This window comes from Schistosoma mansoni, assembly GCF_000237925.1.
Source record: "Schistosoma mansoni, WGS project CABG00000000 data, chromosome 2 unplaced supercontig 0108, strain Puerto Rico, whole genome shotgun sequence".
In the NCBI taxonomy this organism is placed as follows: domain Eukaryota; kingdom Metazoa; phylum Platyhelminthes; class Trematoda; order Strigeidida; family Schistosomatidae; genus Schistosoma; species Schistosoma mansoni.
This window is the reverse complement of record NW_017385999.1, coordinates 200362-226791: the sequence shown is the minus strand read 5'-3', so window position 1 is coordinate 226791 and position 26430 is coordinate 200362. Positions and strand designations below refer to the sequence as shown.

General features: G+C 37.3%; 1 protein-coding gene across 1 annotated transcript in view; it reads left to right on the top strand.

Annotated features, from left to right (window-relative positions):
- The window catches only part of Smp_033600 (ribonuclease III, putative), a gene marked incomplete at its 3' end in the record, with an annotated part of 40910 nt that extends 21583 nt beyond the window's left edge, over positions 1 to 19327 (top strand). Inside the window, exons 6-10 of the mRNA XM_018791597.1 lie at positions 1872 to 2296; positions 4699 to 4778; positions 7236 to 7408; positions 8631 to 8778; positions 19245 to 19327. Of these exons, the coding sequence (XP_018645207.1) occupies positions 1872 to 2296; positions 4699 to 4778; positions 7236 to 7408; positions 8631 to 8778; positions 19245 to 19327 (909 nt within the window). The remainder of the gene's footprint in view (positions 1 to 1871; positions 2297 to 4698; positions 4779 to 7235; positions 7409 to 8630; positions 8779 to 19244) is intronic.
- Positions 19328 to 26430: the final 7103 nt, after the last annotated feature.

The following is a 26430-nucleotide window of genomic DNA, read 5'->3' as shown; positions in this document are numbered from 1 at the left end:
AAAACACTTCAGACTTCATTTATTTGTTTGATGTTAAAAAATCGATGGACAGATTATTGAACGTCATTACTTGAGTGAGTCTATGGTCATTTAGCAACCTTTTTAGGCAGCTAACCATAATGTCTCGTTTAGATAGCTGATTATCAACATGCTTATTTGATCAACATACTTTGTTTTATTTCCGTGTTTGTATTAACATAAACGTAAATCCGCCATATTCACATAGTGTTAATTTCATTTGATTTTAATCCTTCAGGGCCAAGTTTCATTACTCATTGGATAAATGCATAATAATTTAAAATGAAAATTCTGTTTTCTTTTTCACGCGAACATTCTCAGAAATATTCATTGTTAACAATGTTCCAGTTTATATGAGTTGATTTAAGTCTAGAATAAAGACAGTGGGGAGATGCTGTTAAAACGAACTAGATGTAAAGCGAGTTTATGTATCAACGACGAATGTATAACAACACTTCGACGATAATAATCACATGAGGCTAGGAATAGAGAAAGCAGGATTTTTTATAACTTCATACCTCAAGATGGTTATGCTAGTAAACATCACAGTATGTATATTATTGTCAAAGTAGCCAATAAGAACAAGTGTGCATTACATGGTATTGCGGCATTACAAAGGTTAAAATAATATTAAAGTGTGGAGAGAAGAAACAGTAATATTTGTCGTGGCTATACCACAATGCCATAACAGTTATGATATGAGTCGACCCTGGCAGACTGTAAATGTACCTCCGTTACCATACAAAGATTTGTACGAATGGCTCGAAGTCATACCTTTTCTTTAAGTAATGGTGGAAATACCTAGCTGATCGATTTAAAAATAAAAGAGATGTAGTTCAAGCCCTCAAACAAAGAGTTGGAGCTCTTGTGTGTTAACTAGTAGGTCATCACTTCACTGTAAACAAATGTGTAAACTTGACCAATGTGTTTTGCCGTTCGATCCTTAAAGCATACCCCCGAATGCCCTGGTACGGCCGAGGATGAAGAGAGTTAGCTCTCCCTCTCGAAATGCTCTCACATGGCTACTTGCGCACAACCACTGCCAAGGACGTCCTCACAGCGGGGATGCTGTTTTCGAAATTGAGAGGACGGAAAGCTAATGTCCGGCTTTTTAACCAGGTTGGTGGATACGGAGGGTTCACCTAGGGGATTTGGAAAACCCTGATTCCAAAGTAATGGTGCACATGGGTTCCAGGATCCTGAGGGAACAAATGGAGTTTGAACCATTTATTGGTCACCGGTTACCGATGACTGCATCTCTTTACATTGCTCCACTGCCCTGTGGATTAGGCCTTTAGGTCAAAGGCTCTGAGTGTGACCCCCTAAGAAAACTACGTGCTTCGGTTTGGGCACCCGGGAAGTATCACAGCCTATACACATATCAAGTGACTTGTGCGGGGCATATTTATTCTGTACCCTTTCGTACCGATATTTATATGTTCAAACAAATAAATAAATAATAGTTCTCAACCAACTATGCAAAAGAACAGACTGAACTTAGTAACAAAGGTCCTGAATAGAATCACAATGCACATAATTCATAGGTGTATTTGCGATTATTCTCATAACTCTGCATAAGGATATACAGACTGAGACTTTGAATATGGGTATACATGATTTGCTACAACAACGTGTTTTAGAATTTCTTTCTTACCATTGAACCCTTAAATGGCATGTGAAAAAAGGGGTGTGATATACTTAGACTCACCTAGCCTATCGTTTGATCTAGTTAATCGACCGTACACTTTTCACCTTCAATGTGACAACGACTCAGGTTACTCAGAACACATTTGACCAGTCAGTACTCATTAATTTCTTACCATTTAATTATTTTGTGTATTTTCTCTTTGTAGGCTTGTAAATATGATCCACGTCTGTATACTCGTTTAACAGATAAATCTTTGGCGGATATGGTTGAAGCACTTATAGGTTGTTTCTTACTACGTTCAGGACTATCTGCTGCATTTAATTTACTTCATTATTTTCAAATATGTCCAGTGAGTTGGAGCACCTTAAAAAATGATAAGCATTACAAAGTTGAAGCTCCATGGCACTTTTTTTTACAACCAAAATTATATTCAGAACTAAATTGTGGAAATGCTCTCAATGCTTCATGTAGATCCTTACATATTTCTAAGGAAATTATACTGGAATTAAATCAGAGGTTTTTTCAGTTACAAGAAAAGCTAGGTTATTATTTTAAAGGAATTGAATTACTTGCGGAAGCTATGACTCATCAGTCATCAATTAATAAACAATATTGGGGGAATTACCAAAGGTATTAATATTCTCGACCGTTTTCCGTGATGAGGTTTCTTTTTAAAAGCAATTTTTACTGTTTGCTTAATTGTTCCAATATTATTGTGCTTAAAATTTTTTAAATTTTTATCTATCCTGTACGATGAGTTACATAAGCTACAACTAACCCTACATAATTTAATGTATGGTTTCACGTAACGTGATTTGGCAAATAGTTTGAAGTATCTCATTTTCACATTATAAATGTATAATTTTTAAGTTCCATAAAATTTACATTCAAATGAACTACACAGAACCTTTATTTAGATGATTATTTATATGTTTCATTCGTTCAAATTGATTAGCTAAGTTTGCGCTTATCGTATCTATACTTAAGATTAAAGTTCTAGGTAAGCATTTGAACTATCAGTGACATTTCTCTTCCAGGATAAGCATCAAAATATGTCGACTGATCAAATCATAATATTGAATCCAGTCGAGCTTTTTTAATGCAGTATAATATGTATCAAATAATAACACGTCAAAAAAAGAATTCAATAAAATAACCGGCAAATGCAAGTCGAATAGAAGAGTATTCACTAATTATATTGAAATTCAAAAATGAAGAATATTTAAGTAAACATTTGTTTTCAACAACTTCATCATCAGATTCTACAATTATAAGTCCATAACTATCGTGATATTTTACAAAGGCCAAAATAGGGCATGCATTAATGAATTTGACAATGTTATATGTTAAAATTGGTGAACGTTTGCATCTGTTACGACATATATACTTCGAAATTATGTTATTTGTAAATTGAAAAGGTCATTTAATAAAGGTTAAAATGATTACCAGTAAAGTGTCCAGTCACAATCAGTATAATAGTATTATAGCAAAAATGAAAATGCAAAAAATTGTGTGAATAAGATGTATATTAAAATTTCAAAAAATGAAATACTTGATCTTTTGAAGCTTCTGATTGTTAATTATGTGTGTTAATATTTGCTTCTTAAAGTTTCCTTTAATGATATCCATACAATTCACTTAAATGTCACATTTTTTTTATCGCATTGCAAATATTTTTGTTTATCACTTGCAGGAAAAACGAACTTATAAATTTACTGCATTTTAATTCAGACCGTACTTTGTAAAAAGGAACGGAAAAAGAAAAAAAATTGACAATAAAGTCTTTCTGCAATAATACTATAGATAATTGCTAAATATTACTTCATACAAGTATACCACTCTTTATTATAATTTGTATTCGATATATTTTACTCTTAGAGTCAGTTTTTAGTTCTAAAACAATTTGTATAGCAGCTTCAAACCTACTCAGGAATACTTTTGTCTGAACTAGTTTAAGGCTCAATTACTATTTATTATCCTATGGATTACTTTGTACTAGCACAGACAAATAATCGTCAGTATACGTTAAGTGTATGTGCATGTGAATGTATGTCTGTTTGCTGAACTGCCTATTGTACCAAAGTATGGATATATAATGGTCTACCAGGGTGCTTGGTACCTGTGTGGTTGCGCCATAGGATTGAGCTGTACTATTCAGATTGTAGCGTTGAAGCCTATATGGTGTCTGGCTCTCCTGCGAAACGGGATCGAGCTGCATTGCTCGGGTTAAGCCTGAGGGCGGTGTCTGGCTCTCCTGTTAAACGGAATCCAGCTGTACTGTTTGGGTTGTCATGTGAAAGTCTGGATAGTGTCTGGTTTTCCTGAAAACCAATGCAAAAGTACCCGGGCCAACAAGGGTATATTATATAAGTGTGAATGGATATATAAACTCTACCAACAACCGACATACTGATCGGACAATAATCTAAATTTCATCCATTCTTTCACTATCATGATTTATCTATTAACCTGTATCCCTGGAATATAACATTCCCAAATCATTTCTTATTAAATGTCTTATTATCTCATTATCAAGTAAACTTTTTACAGAGCAGGATAAAAAAATGTACAATGGGTCGAGTACGAATAAATTCAGATATGTTCACCAAATGTGATACAATTTGCTACCTTTATAAGTTTAAATTTGGTAAAGAGAACAACCGCAGCAGAAAAATATAGTAGATATAAATAGGGAAAGAAAATGTCTATTTCTTTCGAAGTGAAACTGTAGTATCTTGTTTCTTGAACAAATTATTCATTCTTTCATATTTTTTTTCGATTTCATGCAGAAGTATTTTCAAATTTCACTAATTAGTTATTAAACTATGTTTCTTCTTACAAAAAGAAGTTATCGACTCATTTGACTTCTCAATCATAATTTTACTTCTGTTTTGATAACTTTTTATTTTTGTTATTTTATATCCTTTAGATTTTATGCTTCTTATTTTGTTTGTTTGTTTGTTTATTACTGCTCTTCACTTGACATACTATCGTCAAGTGGTTATCACTTTTTTAATTTTATCACACCAAAGGTTAGAATTTCTTGGTGATTCCATTTTGGGCCATATTATCAGCAACTATCTGTTTCAAAAATGTCCTAATTCATCTCCAGGTTAGCTTATTTTAGACTATTTGTTTTCGCTTAAGATATAAATGTGACAAAGTTTCAAAAATATTTTCGATATATGACTTGATATGTAAAACTAAAAAACTAAAAATGAGAGTTTATATTATTCATACATTTACTAATGAAGCCGTTCCTTAAAATTGTACACGGTAATTGATATAATGGTCAAAGGTTAATCCCACTTGTCAGAACTTGATTCATTGGAGTGTAAGTGACCTACACTTGCAAAATTAGTTCTTTATGCTTGCCTATGACATCTATTTATGTTTATTTTTCTGTTATTAATTTGTATATAAGCGTGTCGTTTTATTAGTTAGAAGGTTTATTTTTCTGGTTAGTGGTTTTGTCTTTGATGTCAGCTTATTTGGGTGTTTGCGTCAGTAACCCGGCCCCCTAAGCAGCCATCACTTAGCCACATTTTATCGTAGGATATCATATATCATTCGGGATTCTATTCATGCATTTTAATAATCCAGAACGGGAAATTTCAAAGAGGAGTGCGTACCGATTGATAATGGTCTTCGGAAGAATGCCTGTCCTCAGACGTATTTAAAAAATATAGTACTAAATACCATACTAGGATGGGAGTTAACGAGCCTAAAAAATATTTTTATCCGATCGAAACTCAAAGGTGATCAAATTTGAAACTGACACTCTAAACATTTAACAAAGCTCTGTTAGAACTTTATTTATTCATTTACATTGCAAACAAGTTATTTTTTATTGATGAATGATTAGTTTCAAATGATATCACTGATTCGAAACTCGTCCACTAGATAACTGAAACTCCCCCATAACAGTTATCTACTTTCAGTACTCTGTGATACGTTTGATTCCAAATGTTATATCTTTGTATATGATCACAGTTGATTGTATGTAAACATTTTTAAATACACATCCTTATCTATTGGTTTAAGATCAGTGTGATATCATTTTAGCCTGTCAAGTTTTAGTAGTTTTAATGCATTAGTGTTAAATATTTGTTATATACTATTTGTTATTTGTTATTTGGGGATTTGACATCCCCAACATAAATATTATTTACAAATTGCGTTTTATTAGGAAAACAAAAATAATTGTATCACTGTGTTGCTCTTGAAGAATCAGTGTATCTAAGAAAATATCGTTTTTCTCATCCTTAGTCGTCGCTTGTAAATATCATTGTCGAAAGCTAAACTAGTAGTTATCAAAAAGTAGTGACAAAATTCTGATCAAGGAACTGGCTAGATCGGCGTTATGTGGTTGAAAATGGTCAATCGGAAAACCTTGGATATTATTATCTAGTCACATAGAATAATCACCATATAGCAACTTGATCGTTCGAAATCCATTGACCTAATGAATAAACAGAAGCGACACTATTAAGTACTCAGGGATCAATCACTATAACTGACTGGGTTGTTTGCAAAACAGGGTTCCAACATCTTTTTCCTTTCCATCTTTTAAATTGCCTGCATAATCCATACAATGTCCAGTTTCGACTGAATCCAAATTAATGACTTCCGTCATACTGTGTAGACCGTTAAGAACTGACTCATGAAGGATAGACTGGTTTTCGTTCAGTTTTTAGATATATTGAGCGTATCTTCACCTTCCACCAGCTGTTAGAATACCGTCATACTTATTGCAGGCCAACAACTGTATTTTTTCTTCATATCAGAGCCGCCTTCGATTCATTGGACAGAGTTGTGCTCTGAAATTGTCAGTTAAAGATGAATGCACTCGAAAACTTTATTAACATCTTGAAAGCTCTGTATACGAACACCAGTCAGAATGAGGACATACAACCACCTCTGACCATTTTCCCTTTCAAGCATCGGGGTTAAGCAGCTTTTCTCATTCTCATCATTGTTGTTCAACTTTGCCACGGACTACATTCTGGAAACAGCTCTGATGTAGGTAATGGTGGTGTAGATCTGTTACTTGGCGAATGACTCTTTGATCTTGAGTATGTCTATGCTGTACTACTCTAGTCCATCTTTGGAGCCGTCGTGATGTTAATGTATCTGTAAAATGTAGGGTCTACAGTGTCTGGCCCTTGCGAACCAAGGATGTTTGACGATTCCTTGTGTTTGATCGTCATTTGGTTTGAAGGAACGTTCACATTTGGTGACAAAATTATTTTAGTGATATCGAAGTTCAGCAATGTGTGTTCGGGCAAACTGACGATAATTTAATTGTTAGTTATAATTTACTTATCACTCCCCGTTATTATTTGCCATTGGAATCTTGATTTCGATTTGTTTCAATAGATTATTAAAACTGTTGAAAATCATTTTTAGTCAAATGATGTGTAGTTTCTATGGCTGTACAACTGGAAGAGCGAAAAATGAACTTCATCGTTGAAACACCTGGTTGCATTTAAATGCTAATCATAATTAATTTGCTAACATTATTATTAAATAATAGAAATCAACAATAATTATGTATGTTCTCTTCTAGGTGCACTGACTACTGCAAGATCTACTGTTGTCAGTAATATTAATTTAGCTAATGTTGTTGTTGAGCATGACATTTACCCGTTCATCGATTTTGGGAATTGCAGTCTGAAAGCATGCATTGATGATATAAAGAGTATCCATCGTCAAACTGATTCACATTTTGAACGTATCGAGGTAGACTACTACATCTCTTCTATAGTTTAATATTTTTTGCTTAATAAAATCAATATGGTTCACTGAGTTTATTTTATAACAAATTATGTAGATGGCCTAAATGTGGCTTAATATTTTTAGTACATTCTATTGTGTAATAATTTCTTTCTCTATTTCCTATATTAATTGAGTTAGTACAGTCAGTGGATGCTGATTACTTATTTTTAGAAATCAATGAATAAATTGTTTTATTAGAAATGGTCAGTATCAATGTAATTGTATCCAGGGTACGAGACTAAAACAAATTTTTTAGAAATTCGTTTTGTTGTGAAAGTAGCTTTCATGATGGAGTGCCACCAGGAGGGGAACTATTTAAACTCAGGATGCACTGAATATTTGTTTTATTCTAGGTTGGAACTCCTCAGAAGTATGGGACTGGCGACTCTTGCCTGATCTCAATGTTACGTAAAACAACTTTGTATCAATGTAAACAGTTGAATTAATACTACAACTAGTTGATTGGCAATTCGATTATTCCGTTGTTGATATTTTGGCCGAAATTTGGTTAGTTTTCGTTGACATATATGCATCCTGTGCGAACTGCCTCTGAAAAGTCTCAAATACGACGAAACTCTCGTTCTAGATTCCACTGCAAACCACATTCCATCCATTCTATACTAACTTGTGAATAATAATGTTTGTATTCCACATTTAATTTTCCTTATCAGCTTCATGATAGTGAGACGACTCAGAACACTGATATCAACAATACGAATGCATTCATTCCTTACCTTTTGACGAGTGTTGGGCGCAATATTATTTCCTAATTACATTCATTTTTTTCTCCTTTTTATTTCCAATTACTATTAATCTTTTGATCCTTATTTCCTTAATGGTTTGTCATTATTGATTCTTATTAAAATTTTATTCTCTTAAAAAAATTACTCTTGATATATTACTTTAACTATTTTGATTTTTTTCCATCAACGTAAACGTGTTCCATTCTCGCACCAAGTTTTAAATAGAAGTTTTTTAGCCATTTGACTATCATATTATGTTTTGAACCATTAATTGAACGATATGTATTTACTAAAATACATGGACTAAGGTTCATATGAGCATCGATTAGGTTTGTTTTTAGTTTTTTTTGACGTAATAGGAGTGCTTCTTTGAAAATTCGTATTTGCTCTATAACTATTTATTTAGATACTTTGGACGTATTTATATTCCACAATTTATTTAGCTAATTACAAAGAAGGTTTCTTCGGGACTCAATGTCAAGGTGTTAGCTGATGTGTTTGAATCGATTCTCGGTGCAATTTTTGTAGACAGTAATGGTAATCATCAAGTCGCGTCTTCTATTATTCATCGATTCCTGGGTAAAACTATGAGTACGTTTTTCCTTAATAAAAATTCTCTACTATATTGGCTACTGATTTTTGAACCCTTTCTTACTACTCTCTTACCTTTGTATTCACCTACAAACGCATGTGTATGTGTGTTATTTATTTTAAATAACTTCATGTAGTTAAATTGTAATGAAATTTATTTCCAGATTGTTGACACTCTTCAAGAGTCACTTGCAAACTTGAAGACATAGATTCTGTTTCATAGTTTTCGGTTGTGTAAGTTAATTACCAATTCGACATACCTCAGTGTTAATCATTACCACTAATTGTTCGAAAAATTCTGAAGCTCCAAAGTCAATCGACATTTTTCTAAAAATAGCACCCTCATACTTTCTAGGACTTCAGTGTCACCAGTTATGATGTAACATGTCATAATAATAAAAGAATGTCATTGTGGTGTATGCTACTAATGTTGACGGAGATAAGTAGTATGTAACACCAGTCAAACCAGCTTCCAGGTGAGGAGGAAATTAAGAAAAGATAATGGGAGTGGATAGGACATACATTACAGAAATCACGAGACAAGCGCTAACTTGGAATCCTGAAGGGAAGCGGAAAAGAGAAAGGCTAAAGAACACATTACGCCGGGAAATAGAAACAGATATGAAAAGGATGGATAGTAACTGGAAAGGATTGTCCAGGACAGAGTTGGATGGAGAGTGCTGGTGGGCGGCCTATGCTCCTACGTGAGGGGTAACAGGTGTAAGTAAGTAAGTAACACCAATCGGAAGTGGGAATCTTGGCAGCAGAAGACTAAGGAGATCAACATGAAAAGGATGGAACGGAAAATAGAAAGGAATTGTGAACTGGAAATTAGCTAATGAAGTGTATGGTTCTTATACTTTTCCAAGATACTCTGCAATTTTGTACTAAAAAACAATCTGTTGTCCTCACCTGTGTTCTCGTTTATTACGACATCACATTCTTACATTCCTTTTAAATCCAATTTCCTGAACAATAATGAGTTGTATGGTATGAATATCGACTCGTGTTTTCTAACCGAGAACCGTAATTAAGACCTTAATAAAGTATTACAAAATCACTCCCCGGCTTTTCTGACTTTAGTGACTCAATAAGCCTCAGAGTAAAGGCTGCACTAGTCGACTGAATCCTCATTGACAGTCGGAAGTGGACTGGGAAATAAACTCTAACTGTCTGATCTCCCTCGGAGAATAATTATTTTGCTTTGCGCTTAATGCTTTAGTGAGTGGTTTGTAGTCCGTGCAAACACTAAAATTTATACCTTCTACTCTATGTCGAAAATGTTTTATTGCCAAGTAAATTGCTAGTAATTCTCTTCCAAAATTACTATATCTCGTTTGCGTAGGATTCAATCTCTTTGAGAAAAATGAAAGCGGCTCCCACGTGCCATTTACTAATTGTTGTAAAACAGCTCCTACCGCCACATTCGATACATCTGTCATGATAGCCAATGGTGTTTCGCTCTTTCTTCTAGTTAGTGTAGTTTGTTTGTTGAGTGCCTTCTTGGCGTTCTCGAAGGCCTGTATTGCTCCTGCTGATAACTGGAATGTCCGGGCGTGTCCCCATTACGCATCGGTCAATGGTTGAAGTATTGCCGCACAATTCGGAATAAAACGTCTGTAATAATTTGTTAGTCCCAGAAATCGTCGTAATTTCTTCAATGAGTCGTGTAACGGATAGTTTCTGATGGTATCCGCTTCTATCGAGATCGGTGTAATACCTTGAGAAGTTACCATGTGACCAAGGAACTGTAAGAATCCCTTTCCGAGCTCACACTTTTCAGCGTTTATGAAAATTCCATGTTCTCTTAGTCGCGCGAATAATTGTCGTAACTGCTGTATATGCTTGTCTATAGTAGTGCTGGCTACTAGTAAATCATCGATGTGCGTGTATACTTCAGGTAAGCCTCTGATGACCTGGTGGATAAATCGTGGAAATGTTTGCGCTGCGTTAGTCAGTTCAAAAGGCATGCGTAGGAATTCATTTAGCCCAATCAGGGTCGTTACCGCTGTCTTTGGTATGTCCTGTGGAGCGACTGGGATGTGATAGTATCCTCTAATTAAGTCGATCTTCGAGAAGACAGTATCGCCTTTTATACTGTAAGTAAAATCATGGATGTGTGGTATAGGATATCTGTCGGCTACTGTTTGCTCGTTGAGAGCTCGGTAGTCTCCACATGGCCTTATTTCTCCATTCTTTTTCAGGACCATGTGTAACTGGGACGCCCATGGGCTGTTTGAAGGCCTTACAATGCCCAGCCTCATCAACTTGTCAAATTCCTGTTTTGCAATTGCTAGTCTTCTTGGGTCTAATCTTCTTGGCCTTGCGTTAACTGGTAGCCCGTTCGTTATGATATGGTGTTGAATGGAATGCTTAAGATCCTCATTACTGTACATTACGTTCACAAGTTCGGGAAACTCCTTTAACAACAATTTACGTGGATCACCGCGGCTTTTATCTATCACCAGATTCATGGAAACAGATTCTGTAAGTGTTCCTCTTATCGAAGTAGTGTGACTACCGTTTATAAGTCTGTAGCGCCGCGAGTCTACTGGTAGATTAAAGTTACATAGGAAATCGATATCTATTATGGGTCTGCTATGACAAAGTCCCAGCGGTATGAAGCGTCTCGTCCGAAATCTAGGGACAACTTTCGTTTGCCATATGTTTTGATATTCGATTTGTTCTCCGCTTTTAGCACTAATGACGTATTAAGGTTTATTTTATCTTCACTTACTGGAAGTACTACGCTAATTTCCCCTCCCGTGTCAACCAAGAATTGCGCGTCTGTCGTTCGGTCTTGTATATAAAACCAGCGGCTATTTTCAGGCGTTATGTTCGCTGATGGCGTCGCCATGGACAATCGTAGGTATCGCTTACCTGCTATGTTAAATATACAAGGTTGTAAACATTTTCTAGCTCTATAACCGTACATTTGATGATACCAACATATCAATGGAGCTGCCCGTCCTCTGGAAGCTTACCGGTTTCTGCCGCGCGAGCCATCTCGTGACAATCTTCGTGGCCTCTAATTCTGTAAGCTTGCGGCACAAAACATTTACCTCCTTCTGTAGAGTACTGATCCTGTCATCTACCATCAAGCTGTGTAATTGAAGGCTTGTTTGCTTTGCTCTTTCGTATATCCTATCAGCTATTTTCGCTATGTTGTCTGTGTCGGCGTCAGTATCTCCAACGGCTAAGATCTGTTGTACATTGGACGGGAGTCGGCGAAGCCACAGTTGATAAAACAAGCTATTGTCTATTTTTCTATCGCCCAGTAGACTTTTCATATAATTTTTTAGCTGCGATGGAGTTCTATCCCCCATTTGTACTCAGTTGAGAAGCTGCCCAACACTTTGTTGGTCTCTTAGAGAGACAGTTTTAATTACTACTTGCTTTAATACGTCGTACACTATCTGCTACTTTATCTGGGAAAAGTGTGCTTGTAAGGTCAAATTTATCTCTTTGCAAGTTAATGCGGTTAGCCAGAAAGTAATTTTCGAGTCTAATAAATCAAAGCTGCGGGTCAGTGACCTTAAAAGAGGGACAGGAAGATTAAGAGTCCTCACAGACGGGGTTTGCTGTAGACTTGACACAGTATTTTCGGAAGACATGTTCACAAAACATTTTTTAAATAGTACATTAAACAGTGTATTAGAGTAAAGCCTGATGAGTATCTAATCGAAAACAATATTGTTCGCTTATATATGTTGTTCTAAATCACAATATGGGAATTTTTCAAATTTTACTAAATTGCACCAATATATAAATTGTTTGTGGATAATCGTTTCTTATTATGATTATTATCGTTACGTTCAATAATTTTTGTAAGATAACGTACATGTAATTAAAATAGTGATATACTAAATCCACAGTTATGATTATAGTCCATATAGTAATCCGATTTGAGACGAAGTGCGTTGAATTTTCGGAATTAGATGATATCATCATAATTGTTTTGTGTTCGTACGTTGACGTTACCGATTTTGCTTCGGGTTCGTAAGTCGGGCGTCGCCAATTCTGTAGTACCGTGCTTCGTTAATCGTTCACCTCGATGACCGTTATTATACAAATATCAACGGTGCATGAAATCAGAAGGCAAAGAGAAGCTGCAACTACAGTTTATTATCAAATGACGCAGGCCAGAAATCTACAATCACATGAGCAAATATCAGCGAGCACGAGCAATTACATAGGCAAATTTATAGTCGAATTGTACAAGGGCTCAGCAAAACAATGCAAAAGTTAATAGTGGGATTTAAGTGCGTACATATATGAGGGGGGAGGATGAGTCATCGGATGATATTTAAGCAATCAACGTTTTGGCTACAGTTTGTCATGTGCTCTAGTGATCATAACAGTACATTGAAATATGCAAATTGTTACTATCCAAATGACAATGTCTGTTAAGTAAGTTAGTAATAGGGCTTAGCCGAAATTAACCATAATCGAGATTGGTTGTAGGATAGTTGCTATACTAGGTTTGTTTGTGTGAGGTAGTTTTATGTCCATCATATTATTAAACAGCAAAGCACATTTCAGTTAATTATTACTCACAATAGATGTGCTGGTTAATGTAGTTTTCATCTACTTACAATTGTTGACGTGATAATACTTAGGGCTTTAAATCGCGGTATATAAGGTAATTAAATTCAAATTTGCTAGACACCATCTTTAAGTAGCTGTATGAAGAACTGTTTAATTCATTTTTGTTTTCAGTTTTCTGTTATGAAGGTATTCATTACTGTGAAATTCACTGTGTATTGTAGCTCTTTGACTACATATTTTTTTAAAATGTTTGATATTTCAATCTTCCGTTTTTTTTCAGATTCTGTCATTACTAATTTACTCGTTCAACCAGTCAGTTTACCATATCCTGATATACGATATAAGTAAGTTAAAGATGTATTCCTTTTCTCTCCGCTAAAAGACTTGTTGTAGCTCGGCTATTTAGTCCTATTCGAAATTCATGTGCATGTTATGTGGTGAATTAGTGGTTAAATTCCCTTTTCCTCTTACCAATGTGTAGCATCACTGCTTCTGCCTATGTGGCCTGCATTTCGTTCTGGTGGTACTTACTTACGCCTGTCACCCCTCACGGAGGAGCATAGGCCGCCCACCAGCACTCTCCATCCAACTCTGTCCTGGACAATCCTTTCCAGTTACTATCCATCCTTTTCATATCTGTTTCTATTTCCCGGCGTAATGTGTTCTTTAGCCTTTCTCTTTTCCGCTTCCCTTCAGGATTCCAAGTTAGCGCTTGTCTCGTGATTTCTGTAATGTATGTCCTATCCACTCCCATTATCTTTTCTTAATTTCCTCCTCACCTGGAAGCTGGTTTGTCCTCTCCCACAGAAGGCTGTTGCTGATGGTATCCGGCTGGTGGATGTTGTGTATTTTTCGAAGACAACTATTTATGAGTACTTGTACCTTCTTGACGATGGTTGTAGTAGTTCTTAAAGTTTCAGCTCTGTACCGTATGACTGTCTTGACGTTCGTATTGAAGGTTCTCACTTTGATATTAGTTGACAGTTGTTTTGAGTTCCATATGTTCTTCAATTGTAGAAATGCTGTTCTTGTTTTGCCAATCCTCGCCTTTACATCTGCATCCGATCCTCCTTGTTCATCAATGATGCTTCCCGGGTACGTGAAAGACTCCACATCTTCCAGAGTTTCGCCATCAAGTGTGTTTGCGTTGGTGTTCTCCGTGTTGTATTTGAGGATCTTGCTTTTTCCTTTGTGTATGTTGAGGTCCATTGATGCAGAGGCTGTTTCTACATTTGTTGTCTTCGTCTGTATTTGTTCGTGTGTATGGAATAGGAGGACTAGGTTATCTGCGAAGTTCAAATCTTCTAATTGATTCTGAGATGTCCATTGTATCCCCTGCTTCCCCTCAGATGTCGAGACCTTCATAATTCAGTCAATCACCTAGAAGAAGGAGGAAGGGGGAGAGCAGACAGCTTTGTCTGATTCCGGTCCTTACTGGAAATGCATCTGTCAGCTGTCCTCTATGCACCACTTTGCAGTGTGGTTCGTCGTATGAACTTCATATAATGTTGACGATTTTCTCTGCTACCCATCTCATAGTGTTGAGGAATTTTGCATAATATTCTCATATTCACACTGTCAAACACTTTCTCATAGTCAAGGGAGTTGACGTATAGTGACGAGTTCCACTCAACTGATTGTTCGACGATCCGTAGTGTGGCGATTCGGTCTACGCACGATCGATCGTTACGGAATCCGGTTTGTTGATCTCGAAGTTGGGCGTCTACTGCGTCTTTCATCCCGTTCAGCAACACTCTGTTGAAAACTTTTCCTCGTAGTGACAACAGTGTGATGCCTCTGTAATTCTCACATTTGCTCAGATCTCCTTTCTTTGGTATCTTGATGAGTTGTCCTCCTTTCCAGTCCATCGGCACTTCTTCCCGAATCTTCTTGAATAGAAGGTGAAGCATGTTTGCAGTTACTTCAATGTCTGACTTCAGTTCTTCGGCTGGGATATTATCAGGTTCTGCTGTTTCCCATTCTTGATTTGTCTGATGGCCATCTTGATCTCCTCGGTCGTTGGTGAAGTGACATCTATAGGAAGGTTTGTGTGTGCTTCGATGTCCGGTGGATTCAATGGGGCTGGTCTATTCAGCAGTTCCTAGAAGTATTCTACCCATCTTTTCCTTTGTTCTTGAATCTCAGTGATTGACTTTCCTTTTTTTGTTCTTGTCTTTTTTTTTCTTGGTTTATTTTATTTCCCTGCTAGTTTCTTCATTCTGTCATACAGTTCATCCCTACTTCCTTTTACAGCTCTTTCTACTGTAGTTGCCAGGTCTTATACATATTTCCATTTATCAACTTGAATGCTCTTTCCCTGTTGTTCGATTGCTTCTGTATGCGCAACCTGTATCTTGACCTTTCATACTCTTGTTTGACTGTTGTTGATTACCATCTTCTTGTTCTTCCTTTCTTGAATCTTGTCCAGGGTTCCCATAGAGACCCATTCAATATGCTGGTGCTTCTTACGGCTAAACACCTGTCGTTTTGAAGCTATTGCTTTTTATCTCCTTGCAGATATTTTCCATAGTATCATCCTCTCCTATGAGTAGACCTTGTTAGGTTGGAACATTTTGCTGGTAGCTATATCAAGTTTGTCGAGTTTGTTGACAATATCTCGAAAAAAGGACGTATTAAACCTATAAAGCGCTGATTCTCCAGTCATCCGTTTCTTTAGCTTTAGTTTCATGTTGGTCACCACCAGGTGATGATTTGAAGCTGTATCAGCTCCTCTTGTCATTCTCACGTCCTCTATGGTTCTTCTGAATCTTTCTTGGTGCAAATGTGGTCGATCTGGCCTTCTTCAGTGTGATCCGATGAAACACGCGTACCAAATGTGTATGGACATAAATTTTCAAACCTCCCACCATTCTCGTTCCTTTCTTTTAGTCTATGTCTTCCCATGATATCTTCATACCCTATATTTTCCATTACAACTCGAGCGTTCAGGTCTCCCATCAGCATGGTCATGTTCTTTCCTGAGCACTTCTCTATGATTGACTGTAGCCGTCCATAAAATTGTCCATTATCGTCTCCATTTCTTTCACTATATAACATTCCTTGTAATCTTTTTCGTTTTTGTTTTGAAGGGCGTTCTGATAATTGCTGGATTCATGGTATTCCCATCCTATAAGTGCTTATCATGCTTCTTTGGACAGCATCAAAGCAACTCCCTGAGTGTGAGGAGCATTTTATTCTTTATGACCAGAGTACAACAGCATTTCTCCCGAATACATTTTTTCTGTTCAGCTTGGGTTCAATGGGTTCCACCTATTCCAAGCACTTCCGGGTTGTGTCTCTTCACTCCCACAGCTATTTGTCTGGCGCTTCCGGTCTCCCGTGTTGTGCGAACATTCCATGTGCTGATTAGTTGTTGTTAGAAGGGACATTGATCTCGTGACGTCTGAAGAATCGCGGTCTACACAATGACATGTTATGACGCTTCTGAATAAATACTCTTAAACTCCCAGAGTAGGATTTGAATTGTCCCGATGATGTTCTGTGGATAGCCTATTTTTTTTAGAAAAGTTGTTTTCTATGGGATGGGGTTGCTAATCCCATGCCTAATCCTCCTTTATCTGGGCTTGAGACTGACAGTAACCCTAAAAGGGCTCTAAGCGAGGTTAAACGTCTGTATAGATGGTTGGTATAACCGTTTCACATCTACCGAGCCAAATAATCAGGAACGCCATAATTCAATCATTAACTAAGTTTTTTCGAGGATATGTATGAAAAGTATAGATGTAGAACACCTGAATTGTTCTTAACTAGTCTATGCGACCAATCAATTCCCACAAAACTGGGTATAGTCACATTTTCAACAATAAAAGTTATTCCTGTCTAGAAGAGGACTATTCAGTTGAATTCTCTTCGATAGTGGTTGATCAAATAGGAAGATTATAATTACATTGGATTCTAGAATCTCGCGACAAATTATTTTCCAATAACAATATACGTTTAAAACATATAAGGAACGAAATTTCTATTTTTTACGTATTTATTGAACCATGCAAAACCAAAAATTCGGTCATTCAACAAAATAGCTGATATAATATAGGGTCATGTAAATTCGAACTAAGCACAGTCAGCAAAAGATAGAGTAGAATTAAAGGAATGATCAAGGCTCAAAACTTAGACAAAATCACGATTTCTAACGAATCAAGAGTTGAACGTCATGCACATTATTATGGAGGATTGGGGAGGATAACATCACAGACAAAATGCAGTCATTTAGAGAGATTTTCTCACCCTTGCACGCCTATTTACATAAAGTACAATAATGATTTTACTACTGTTCTTTTGATTTTTCGTTATAGTTGGTAAAATCTAAGCTATCACGTACTTCTATCTTATTTCAATGTATGTGTTCCTTGTGCATGATATAAAGAATTCTTAGAATTCTCCCTTAACATATTTCAGGTATTTATAAAGTCAGTTTACTTAAATTTATACCGGTTTCCCCATGTTGCCAACTTTAGTAGGCTACATATCGTTATCATTACGCGGTTTACATCAATATGTTACTGGACTTTCAAATTATGATTTCCAGGTATCGTATTGGATTCAGTTTGTTGAATGAAGTCATCCAAATTTCCTTGGTATTTTTAGTTTGTCTAAGCATGTTCAAAACCATAAGGTCACAAAATAATCGAGAGACTAGGAATTTCATTCTCAGCTTCTATTGATATATTTTATACACTGAAGTGTATGAGGCTGGCATCTGATTTCAACCGTTTCAGATTTATTAATCGTAGATGCTGGTTTGACGTGCTGATCAGGCTTCCATATAGTTCTGACTCAGTTGAACTTTATTGACTTATTTCTGGTAGACCTGCCATGCCAAGCTGACCTGTTTGAGAGCGGTTAAACTAAAAGCAGAAACTTTAGGTCGGGGGATGGATTTATACTGATAACTTTCAAACTGAACTCATCAATCGGCGCAAATTAGACCACATTATCATCAATCCTCTTTAGAGAAGCCTGATATAAGTCTGTCACCTATTATGGAGAACTTCCAGGCTCTTGATCCTTTAGTGTGAGTGCACGTTTGTCTGCGTCTCAGCGAAAGCACCAAAGACACAACGGCAAAACTTTTCAAGGTTCAGGTTAACGATGAAATAATCAAGAGTATTTATTTTTAAAGTGATTTTCATCCCGATCTGGTTTGATACTAGAATGGCTGTGAAAACAGCATTAAAATAAATTTCGATGTCATCTGTTGCATTAGTTTATGCTCGAAAACTCATCCCACAGGGCAACTTAAAGAATGTTTGACAAGAAGTCTACGCAGCGAACATGAACTGTGGTAGCCAGCGAAACGGAAGGAAATAGAAACTGCCGAAGTTGATCTACAGTATGAATCACAAATTAACAGATGTTCTCCATTTTATACCGTAGAAAAATGAACTGGTTTACCTTTTCGCGCACATGTAGTGTTCTATAATCAATTGAGCGATTTTTTTTTCTCGAGAGTAGTGCAATTTCGTTCCTATGTTACTAGGTATAAAACCAATTAAATGTGTTTACTAGGAACTTGATGTCGTTTTTATGTTAAAATGCGGTGACAAATAATCAGGCTAATTTGAAGGACGTCAATCCACAAGTAATCCTTCACTCCCACTTTTTTTTTATCACCTTTGGTTATATTTGCATCTGACTGATATTCTTTATTTGATTGTAACTCCGAAATTTCACTATTACAAGCAAATTAACTTCAATTTTTAGTTTTTCCCATCATATTGTTCTTGGTGTTACCTATTCACGTGTAATTTAATGAATAACGTGAAAGTTGAGTTGTTTGTTTTGTATTAGATATTTATTCACGGTCTTATGCTTATTATTTGACTCAGTTTTAATTAAGCTGCTTGATTTGTTTGGTAATTTATTTGACCTGTTTAAAATTTTCATAATGTTCTCAGCAACTCAACTGCTATGTCACCAAAGTTACATGAAGATATTCATGATTCGGTTACATCGATTAATGGTAAGCGCCTATGTGTGACAGAAAATACGTAAAATTGTTCTCGTTCCCGAATTGTTGAAGAAATTTGATGCATAAGACAGCAAATAATTCTGATGATCAAATCAAACACTATTTTTGTTGGGATCTATTTTTTCTCGAGCATTTTATTTTTTCTACAAACATGCTTTGAGTCACCTCTCTTGTATTTGTAAAAAACTTTTTTTATTTTCTCATTCACAATGGTTCTAACTAGAAGTATACATAATCTTTTTAAATGTTAAATAAAGCGAATTATTCATAACCGACAAATTGCTTTCTCAGTTAAATTCGCTTTTCGCAAAACTGTGCTTTCTCAGAATAACATTTCTAGCGTTAAGGTCTTTTAACAGTATATTTATTACAAAGATTTCGTTAGGTTCCATTACATTTCACCACTCTGTAGTAATGAATGTGCTTTCTCAGTCAGTCAGCTACAACGTAGGACCAGGCACATATATCTATCCGTCCAAGTTGCCATACCTCGTTATCACAACAATATGAACACCGGATTCATAGTAGTTAATTTAATGGTGTTAATATAAAAAAGAAAGGTTATACATAAGGATATGGTACAGGAAGAAAGAAAGACAGGTATGAAGCAATTTTAATCTCAAGGTTTAAGGGAAGGTAAAGAGTGTATACACCTGCGCCATTGTGATCGATTCTGAGCCATGTCACTCAGAGTCTCCAACCATTGGTTACGATAGTCATGTGGACCCCAACCAAGTAGCCTACATCTACCAACATGGCTCAGACTAGAAGTTAGTGACTTCAGGCACTGATGCCACGTTTTGGTTCTGCCGCCCCTAATTCTTTTCCAACCATCCCCTACACTGGTCAGCATTGCGCGTTGTGGTAATCGGTGTTCAGGTATACGTAACGCGTGGCCCAATCATCTCAGTCGATGAACATTCATGACTTCATCAACTGATTTACCATCATTCCCTAATACTCTGCGTCTAACCTCACTATTACTTACCCGGTGATCCCAGCAGATGCGAGCAATATTTCTAAGGTATCTGTGGTCAAATACTAGTAACTTACAAGTATCCTGTACTCTTAATGGCCATGTTTCACAGCCGTAAAGTAGAACAGAGCGAACTGCTGTGCAGTATACTCGTCCCTTAATTGATATTTGGATATCTCGTTTTCTCCATAGGTGACGTAAGTTGGTAAAAGCCAAACGAGCTTTTTGAATCCGTGCTGAGATTTCGTCAGACACCATCCCATTAGGGTTGATCAGACTTCCAATATAAGTGAAGTTGGTGACATGTTCGACTACTTCGCTCCCTATCCTTAGTTCAGGTGTTGACGCAGTCCAGTCCTGGATTAACAATTTACATTTAGATGAGGAGAAATGCATCCCAAACATGCTGGCATTATTACTCAGTTCTGACAGAAAACTCTGCATTTTGTCAACATCTTCACCAAACAGGACTATGTCATCTGCGTATTCTAAGTCGCTTAGTGGACCCCCTGGTAGGGGTCGACGAGAACGTTATTTCCAGCAATAGGTCTATAATGAAGTTAAACAAAAACATACACTGCCAAAGGACCTCTCGATCTATAGAGTCAAATGCTACTTTTAAGTCAAGAAAAACTATCATTGTCAGACGCCAATAAGCATGTCCGTGCTCTAAAATCTGATGAATAGTGAATATGTGGTCGATGCAGCCACGACTATGTCTGAAGCCAGCCTGATTTTCTCGTGTTAGCAGTTCACGAGTCTTAATTAGGCGCCCGATAAGTATTGAGGCTAGTATTTTAGATGGTATGTTACTCAGACTAATCCCTCTATGGTTTGTACCCCTTCTTATATATTGGGACAATCACCAGTGATTGTGACCAGTCAGATGGGATTACGTCAAACTCCCAGATTTTAGCCAAAATATTAATCAACCTAATCGCTAAAATTGGGCCACCACATTTAAAGACCTCTGGAGCCAATCCATCAGGACCAGCTGCTCTTCCTCGTTTCAGATTAGCTATAGCTTTTTGAACTTCAGGTAGGGTCGGGGGACCTACTTCAATGTTCCATTCAGACTGTCTGGGAATAGTGGGTAGTTGTGCAGTAGCTGAACTGCTCCTTAAAGTGTTCTGATCATCGCTCTGAACGTATGAGCTGAGAGCAGATAAGGGTTCCGTCTTTTTCCGAGATCGTTTCACTCACACTGGACTTATTAATTCCGGTTTCTTTTATTAGTCTGAAGAGTTGCCTGGTGTTGCCTACAGCCGCTGCCTTTTCCATCTCTTTTGCTTTCGTTGCCCACCACTGCTCACGATCGTTCCTTAGACTTTTAGTCAACCTAGATTTGATTTGTTTACGCTCTTCGTCGTGTTCAGAGCCTGATGGGATGAATTTATGCGAATCCATCAGTGAAATAGACTTGGAAGAAATCCACTGGTTTTTTGGAACCCTACGGTTTAAATTACTAATAGATGTGACTGCTGTTTCCACAGCTGTTCGTATGCCTTTCCAAGCAGCATTTGGTTCAGTCTTGTTTACAGAACTGCCTAGATGTGAACTTAGTTGTTCCTGAAATTTACATTTGGATTTCTCGTCCTCCAGTTCAATCCTAATGAGTCTTCTTAGTGTAGTTTTCCTGCGTCCAGTGAGGTGCAGACAAATGCGTGCTTGTATTAAAGCGTGATCAGAGTCTAAACAAGTATTCCAATACGAGCGAAAGTCTTCTATCAAGCCTCTCCAACGATGACTGATGGCAATATGGTCTATTTGAGTCCATCGTTGGTTTGGTGCAGGTGGTCGCCATGTTAGACAATGTCTCTCCTTATGCTTAAAATTAGTGCTTGCTAAAAATAAACGATTGTCTGAGCCAAGGAGGCCTGTTGACCGATTTGACTTAGGGTACGTGCGTTGAAGGCCCCAATGTGTAGTTTGGAGCGAGGTTTTAGTAGACCTGGGACAGTGTTTCGCGCACAGGAATCGTTGGCCATGGTGACACTTGAGGAGGAAACCGAGAGAGGGAGCTTAGTGTTGAAAGTAGAGGTAGAAGGAATAGTAGGAAGTGAAGAAGGAGATTGATTATGAATACAGTGGTCTTGAGTGCTGTCAGAGGTATGAGGGTAGTTATCACTTCCCGGTTGCCCACAGCGTGGAAGGGTTCTTTTAGAGGTACCTGAAAAGGAAATTGGGTTAGAAGTGGTCTTAATGACCTGAGAGCGTGACCGCAGTGCTCAAGGGACAACTGCTTGAGGTCGGTCACACACGACCTTTTTGTGGGTAGTTTTTGTGTTAGCTCCGTTCTTCAAAGGACCTTACCACCGGAGACGGATATCCGTGGGATAATGTGAAGTGTGCATTTTTTGGATCGACCATCTTTAGCAACACCCCTCCTTGTGGGAAAGCAGCATCGCTGTTATGCTGGTTGTCTGAAGGAAACACCTTACTGCTGTCACACCTCTGTACAGTCAGCAGCACGACTTCGCCTTCGGACCTTGGGTTTGCTGCTTTTAGTCTTACTGCTCTTCAACCGACCTGCCTGGCATGGTAGGACCTTGAGGAACGGTTGTTCCAGCCAGTATAGCTCGATTTCTTCATTACGATAGGCCAGCCCGACCACCACATTAAGGTAGCAGCAACGGTCGGGAATGCGCTTTCTAGTGATATACGGTATGTTGTGGGTTGGCAAAGTCCTTACGCTATGGTGTTCAAATAACAAGTCCATTCATATAACTCAGCAATGTCGTAAGAAAACCTAAAAATACGAGAGCTGGAGTCGTTTATGGTCGGGGTACCTTTATTCAGCTTAAGGTATTTCCTTATAGGTATACATGTGACTGCATATAAGAAACGTATTCTTCTACAATTTGAGGATAGAAAGATTGAGATTTATCTAAATTAAGGTAGGTTAACTGGTGACTCAAGGTACGTTGTTATAGGAATCAATCCCAAGTTTGAACTTGATGGTTTCAGGTAAATTGAGCATTATGTGGAAGGTTGATACTAAATATATTTTCGTTATATCCCAATGAGAAGGGAAGTTGCGTTTCTCACGTTTCGTGACTTGATGTAAAACACTTCAGAGTAAATAAGCCACTATTGGTACTCTCTGAAGAGTTCTGGAACAGTTATTTTGTGTTTCGGTAAATTAGTGAACTAATTATAGGCTACCAAAGAGTGACATTACTTGTGTCGGGAAAAATATTCTCTGGTGTGTGACCCTATGAGATGGGTTGCAGTGTTGTTGGACTAAGTCTGTAGTGTCGGTTGGTATGTTAAGCCCATATACCTTATTTTAGCTTCTGGACAAGCGAATTTACCTATCCATCATGAGTCACTTTTTGACCTAGTTTATTATCCACTTACTAACCCTGACTACTTTTTATATGACCGTATGTGTGTGTGCACTTCTTTTCCTATCCACCACATGTCTGTAATTTATTTTTATCTGACTACAAATATCAATTAACTCTTGATTAAAGTGAGTTTGTTTACCCGCCATCTCCAATGTGCATTATTTTCGCTTCCTTCTCTCGAGTTTGCTCACCCGTCGTCTCCAATGCGCGTCATTTTCGCTCCATCACTCTAACTTCCTGTCCAGATCAATGAGTTTACAAAATACATGCATTCTAAATCCATTCTCCTATTTGACTTATTTAACTCTGTTATTCATCAACGCGGTTAAAGTCATTTATTACACACGAGGATTGCCAGGATGTATATCTTGACAACAATCATTCATATGATCTAACTGGAATCAGATCCTAGCCCCCTCAAGTCCTTTTATGAGACACGGATATGTCTTCGACTTACCAGACGGCTAAGTGCCTACACTTTGTGATAAATACTGGTTCACCTAGACGCAGGGTATTAGGGAATGATGGTAAATCAGTTGATGAGGTCATGAATCTCCATCGACTGAGGTGGTTGGGCCACGCGTTACGTATACCTGAACACCGATTACCACAACGCGCAATGCTGACCAGTGTAGGGGATGGTTGGAAAAGAATTAGGGGCGGCAGAACCAAAACGTGGCATCAGTGCCTGAAGTCACTAACTTCTAGTCTGAGCCATGTTGGTAGATGTAGGCTACTTGGTTGGGGTCCACATGACTATCGTAACCAATGGTTGGAGACTCTGGGTGACATGGCTCAGAATCGATCACAATGGCGCAGGTGTATACACTCTTTACCTTCCCTTAAACCTTGAGATTAAAATTGCTTCATACCTGTCTTTCTTTCTTCCTGTACCATATCCTTATGTATAACCTTTCTTTTTTATATTAACACCATTAAATTAACTACTATGAATCCGGTGTTCATATTGTTGTGATAACGAGGTATGGCAACTTGGACGGATAGATATATGTGCCTGGTCCTACGTTGTAGTTGACTGACTGGTTCGAACGGTCAATCAATAATTTTTAAGCTGAAGGTGGTTTTGTTTAGGTGACCCATCTTGTGTGACTGTTTCCTCCCTGATACATAGCCTTCGACTGATTTCTATAACTTCCAAAACAGTAGAAACTTCACAAGAGTTTCGGCAGCTTGAGTGTTCTTCGGGATCTGAGTTTGGACAGTAAGAGAGTTTTCACAGTTACAAAGAGGTGTGGTTCTTGCTATGCTTATGGAAATCGAACGCTAAGACATGTTTTTTAGCGATAGAAATGTTTGAGGTTCAACTCTTATTATTGTTGTACCTGCAGGATACAATTGGTCTACGGTCTTCCAAAAATTCAACAGACGATGTAACCTCTTAGCTTTTAGTATTGATTCCCTCAAGTGACTGATTGCAAAATTGTGTGATTTTGGGATCCATATGTCAGGTTGGACTTAATCAGCACAACTAAACTAACTGTAATTAGGATTCATAAAAGACGCAGAATTAACTGCATCGAAATCGCCAATAAGTGGGATTATAGCATTCAAACTACGGAAAAAATTTTTAATGTTAATAGGATTGCGTAGATGTTATATCCTAAATGAGTCACTTTTAGGGTGTGTTTGGCACTTGAATAAAGAGGTGATTATTTTCAGTCGTTTTTAGTATTGAACTGATTCAACTTTGGAAATCATTATTTCTTTAATACAATATTAGCTTCAAACGAAGGGCACACACTCAAGTTGAGTGTGAGTTATTTCAAAGATTAAATTTATGGAAACGTTCTAGAATAAGAATACAAAAATGCGTCAGTATTTCTTCAGAATAACTCTCAATTGAATAGTGGGAACAACTTGGAATGCTTTCTCTATCAAGTCATCAACTGTTAAAAGATACCGTTTGAGAGAGCATTCTTCACTGTCTGCAAAGTCTAAATATTTGAAGGTACCCAGAATAGAACGAATGGTGTGTATTTTGTAATCTTTAAATAAGCTCATGAATGATATCGTTAGACACTTTTCAACTTCATTTGTTCTGAAAGAGGTGTGATGATGCTTCGTCTAATTTCCGGTCATAGCGTTGAATAGTTTTATCGACTCATCACTTGTGCCTGCTAGTTACTGTTAGTCGTTAGGGTATTGCGGTAAATAAATCCCCAAAATAAACAGTTCTGTGTGTTTTGACAGTGGTGCTGACCTCGTTAGTTTTGCGAGATACACCCCAGAGGAAGGCGCTCGTTCACTCATCCTCACCAGATCACGAGTTGGTACTCCGTACTACTCACCCTATGCAAATGGTAGCTCGTTTAGACCAAACGATTCTCGTTTTATCGATAGTTTCACAAACATATCTTCGAACCCCTTCATTTCTTAAACCTGATATGACTGTCTTGGTATAATTCGATTATACTGGTATTACATGTAGAGGCGTTGTACAACTTCTTATATGCTAGTTTAGTTTACTGTATGATGCGGTGGTTACCGAAGGCGTAACTGAATGGTTTTAAAATTTTAGCCTTGTTAGGTATGTGTGCCTAGCAGCCTGAAACTAGTTTAGGAATTATTCTATAGATAGTAAAGTCCCATAAAGTTCGTTTTCAATGGAGAAAAATGTGGCACTGGAATATGGTATGAAGTCGTTTGTTGCTCCCTATCAGCATTTGTGTAAAAGCAACACGAATATTTGAGGCTTTATAGCGCGTTTCTCCGTAACACCTTTATGATCGAAAGATACTTGTTCAAGTCGGGTATGAAGAAACCTA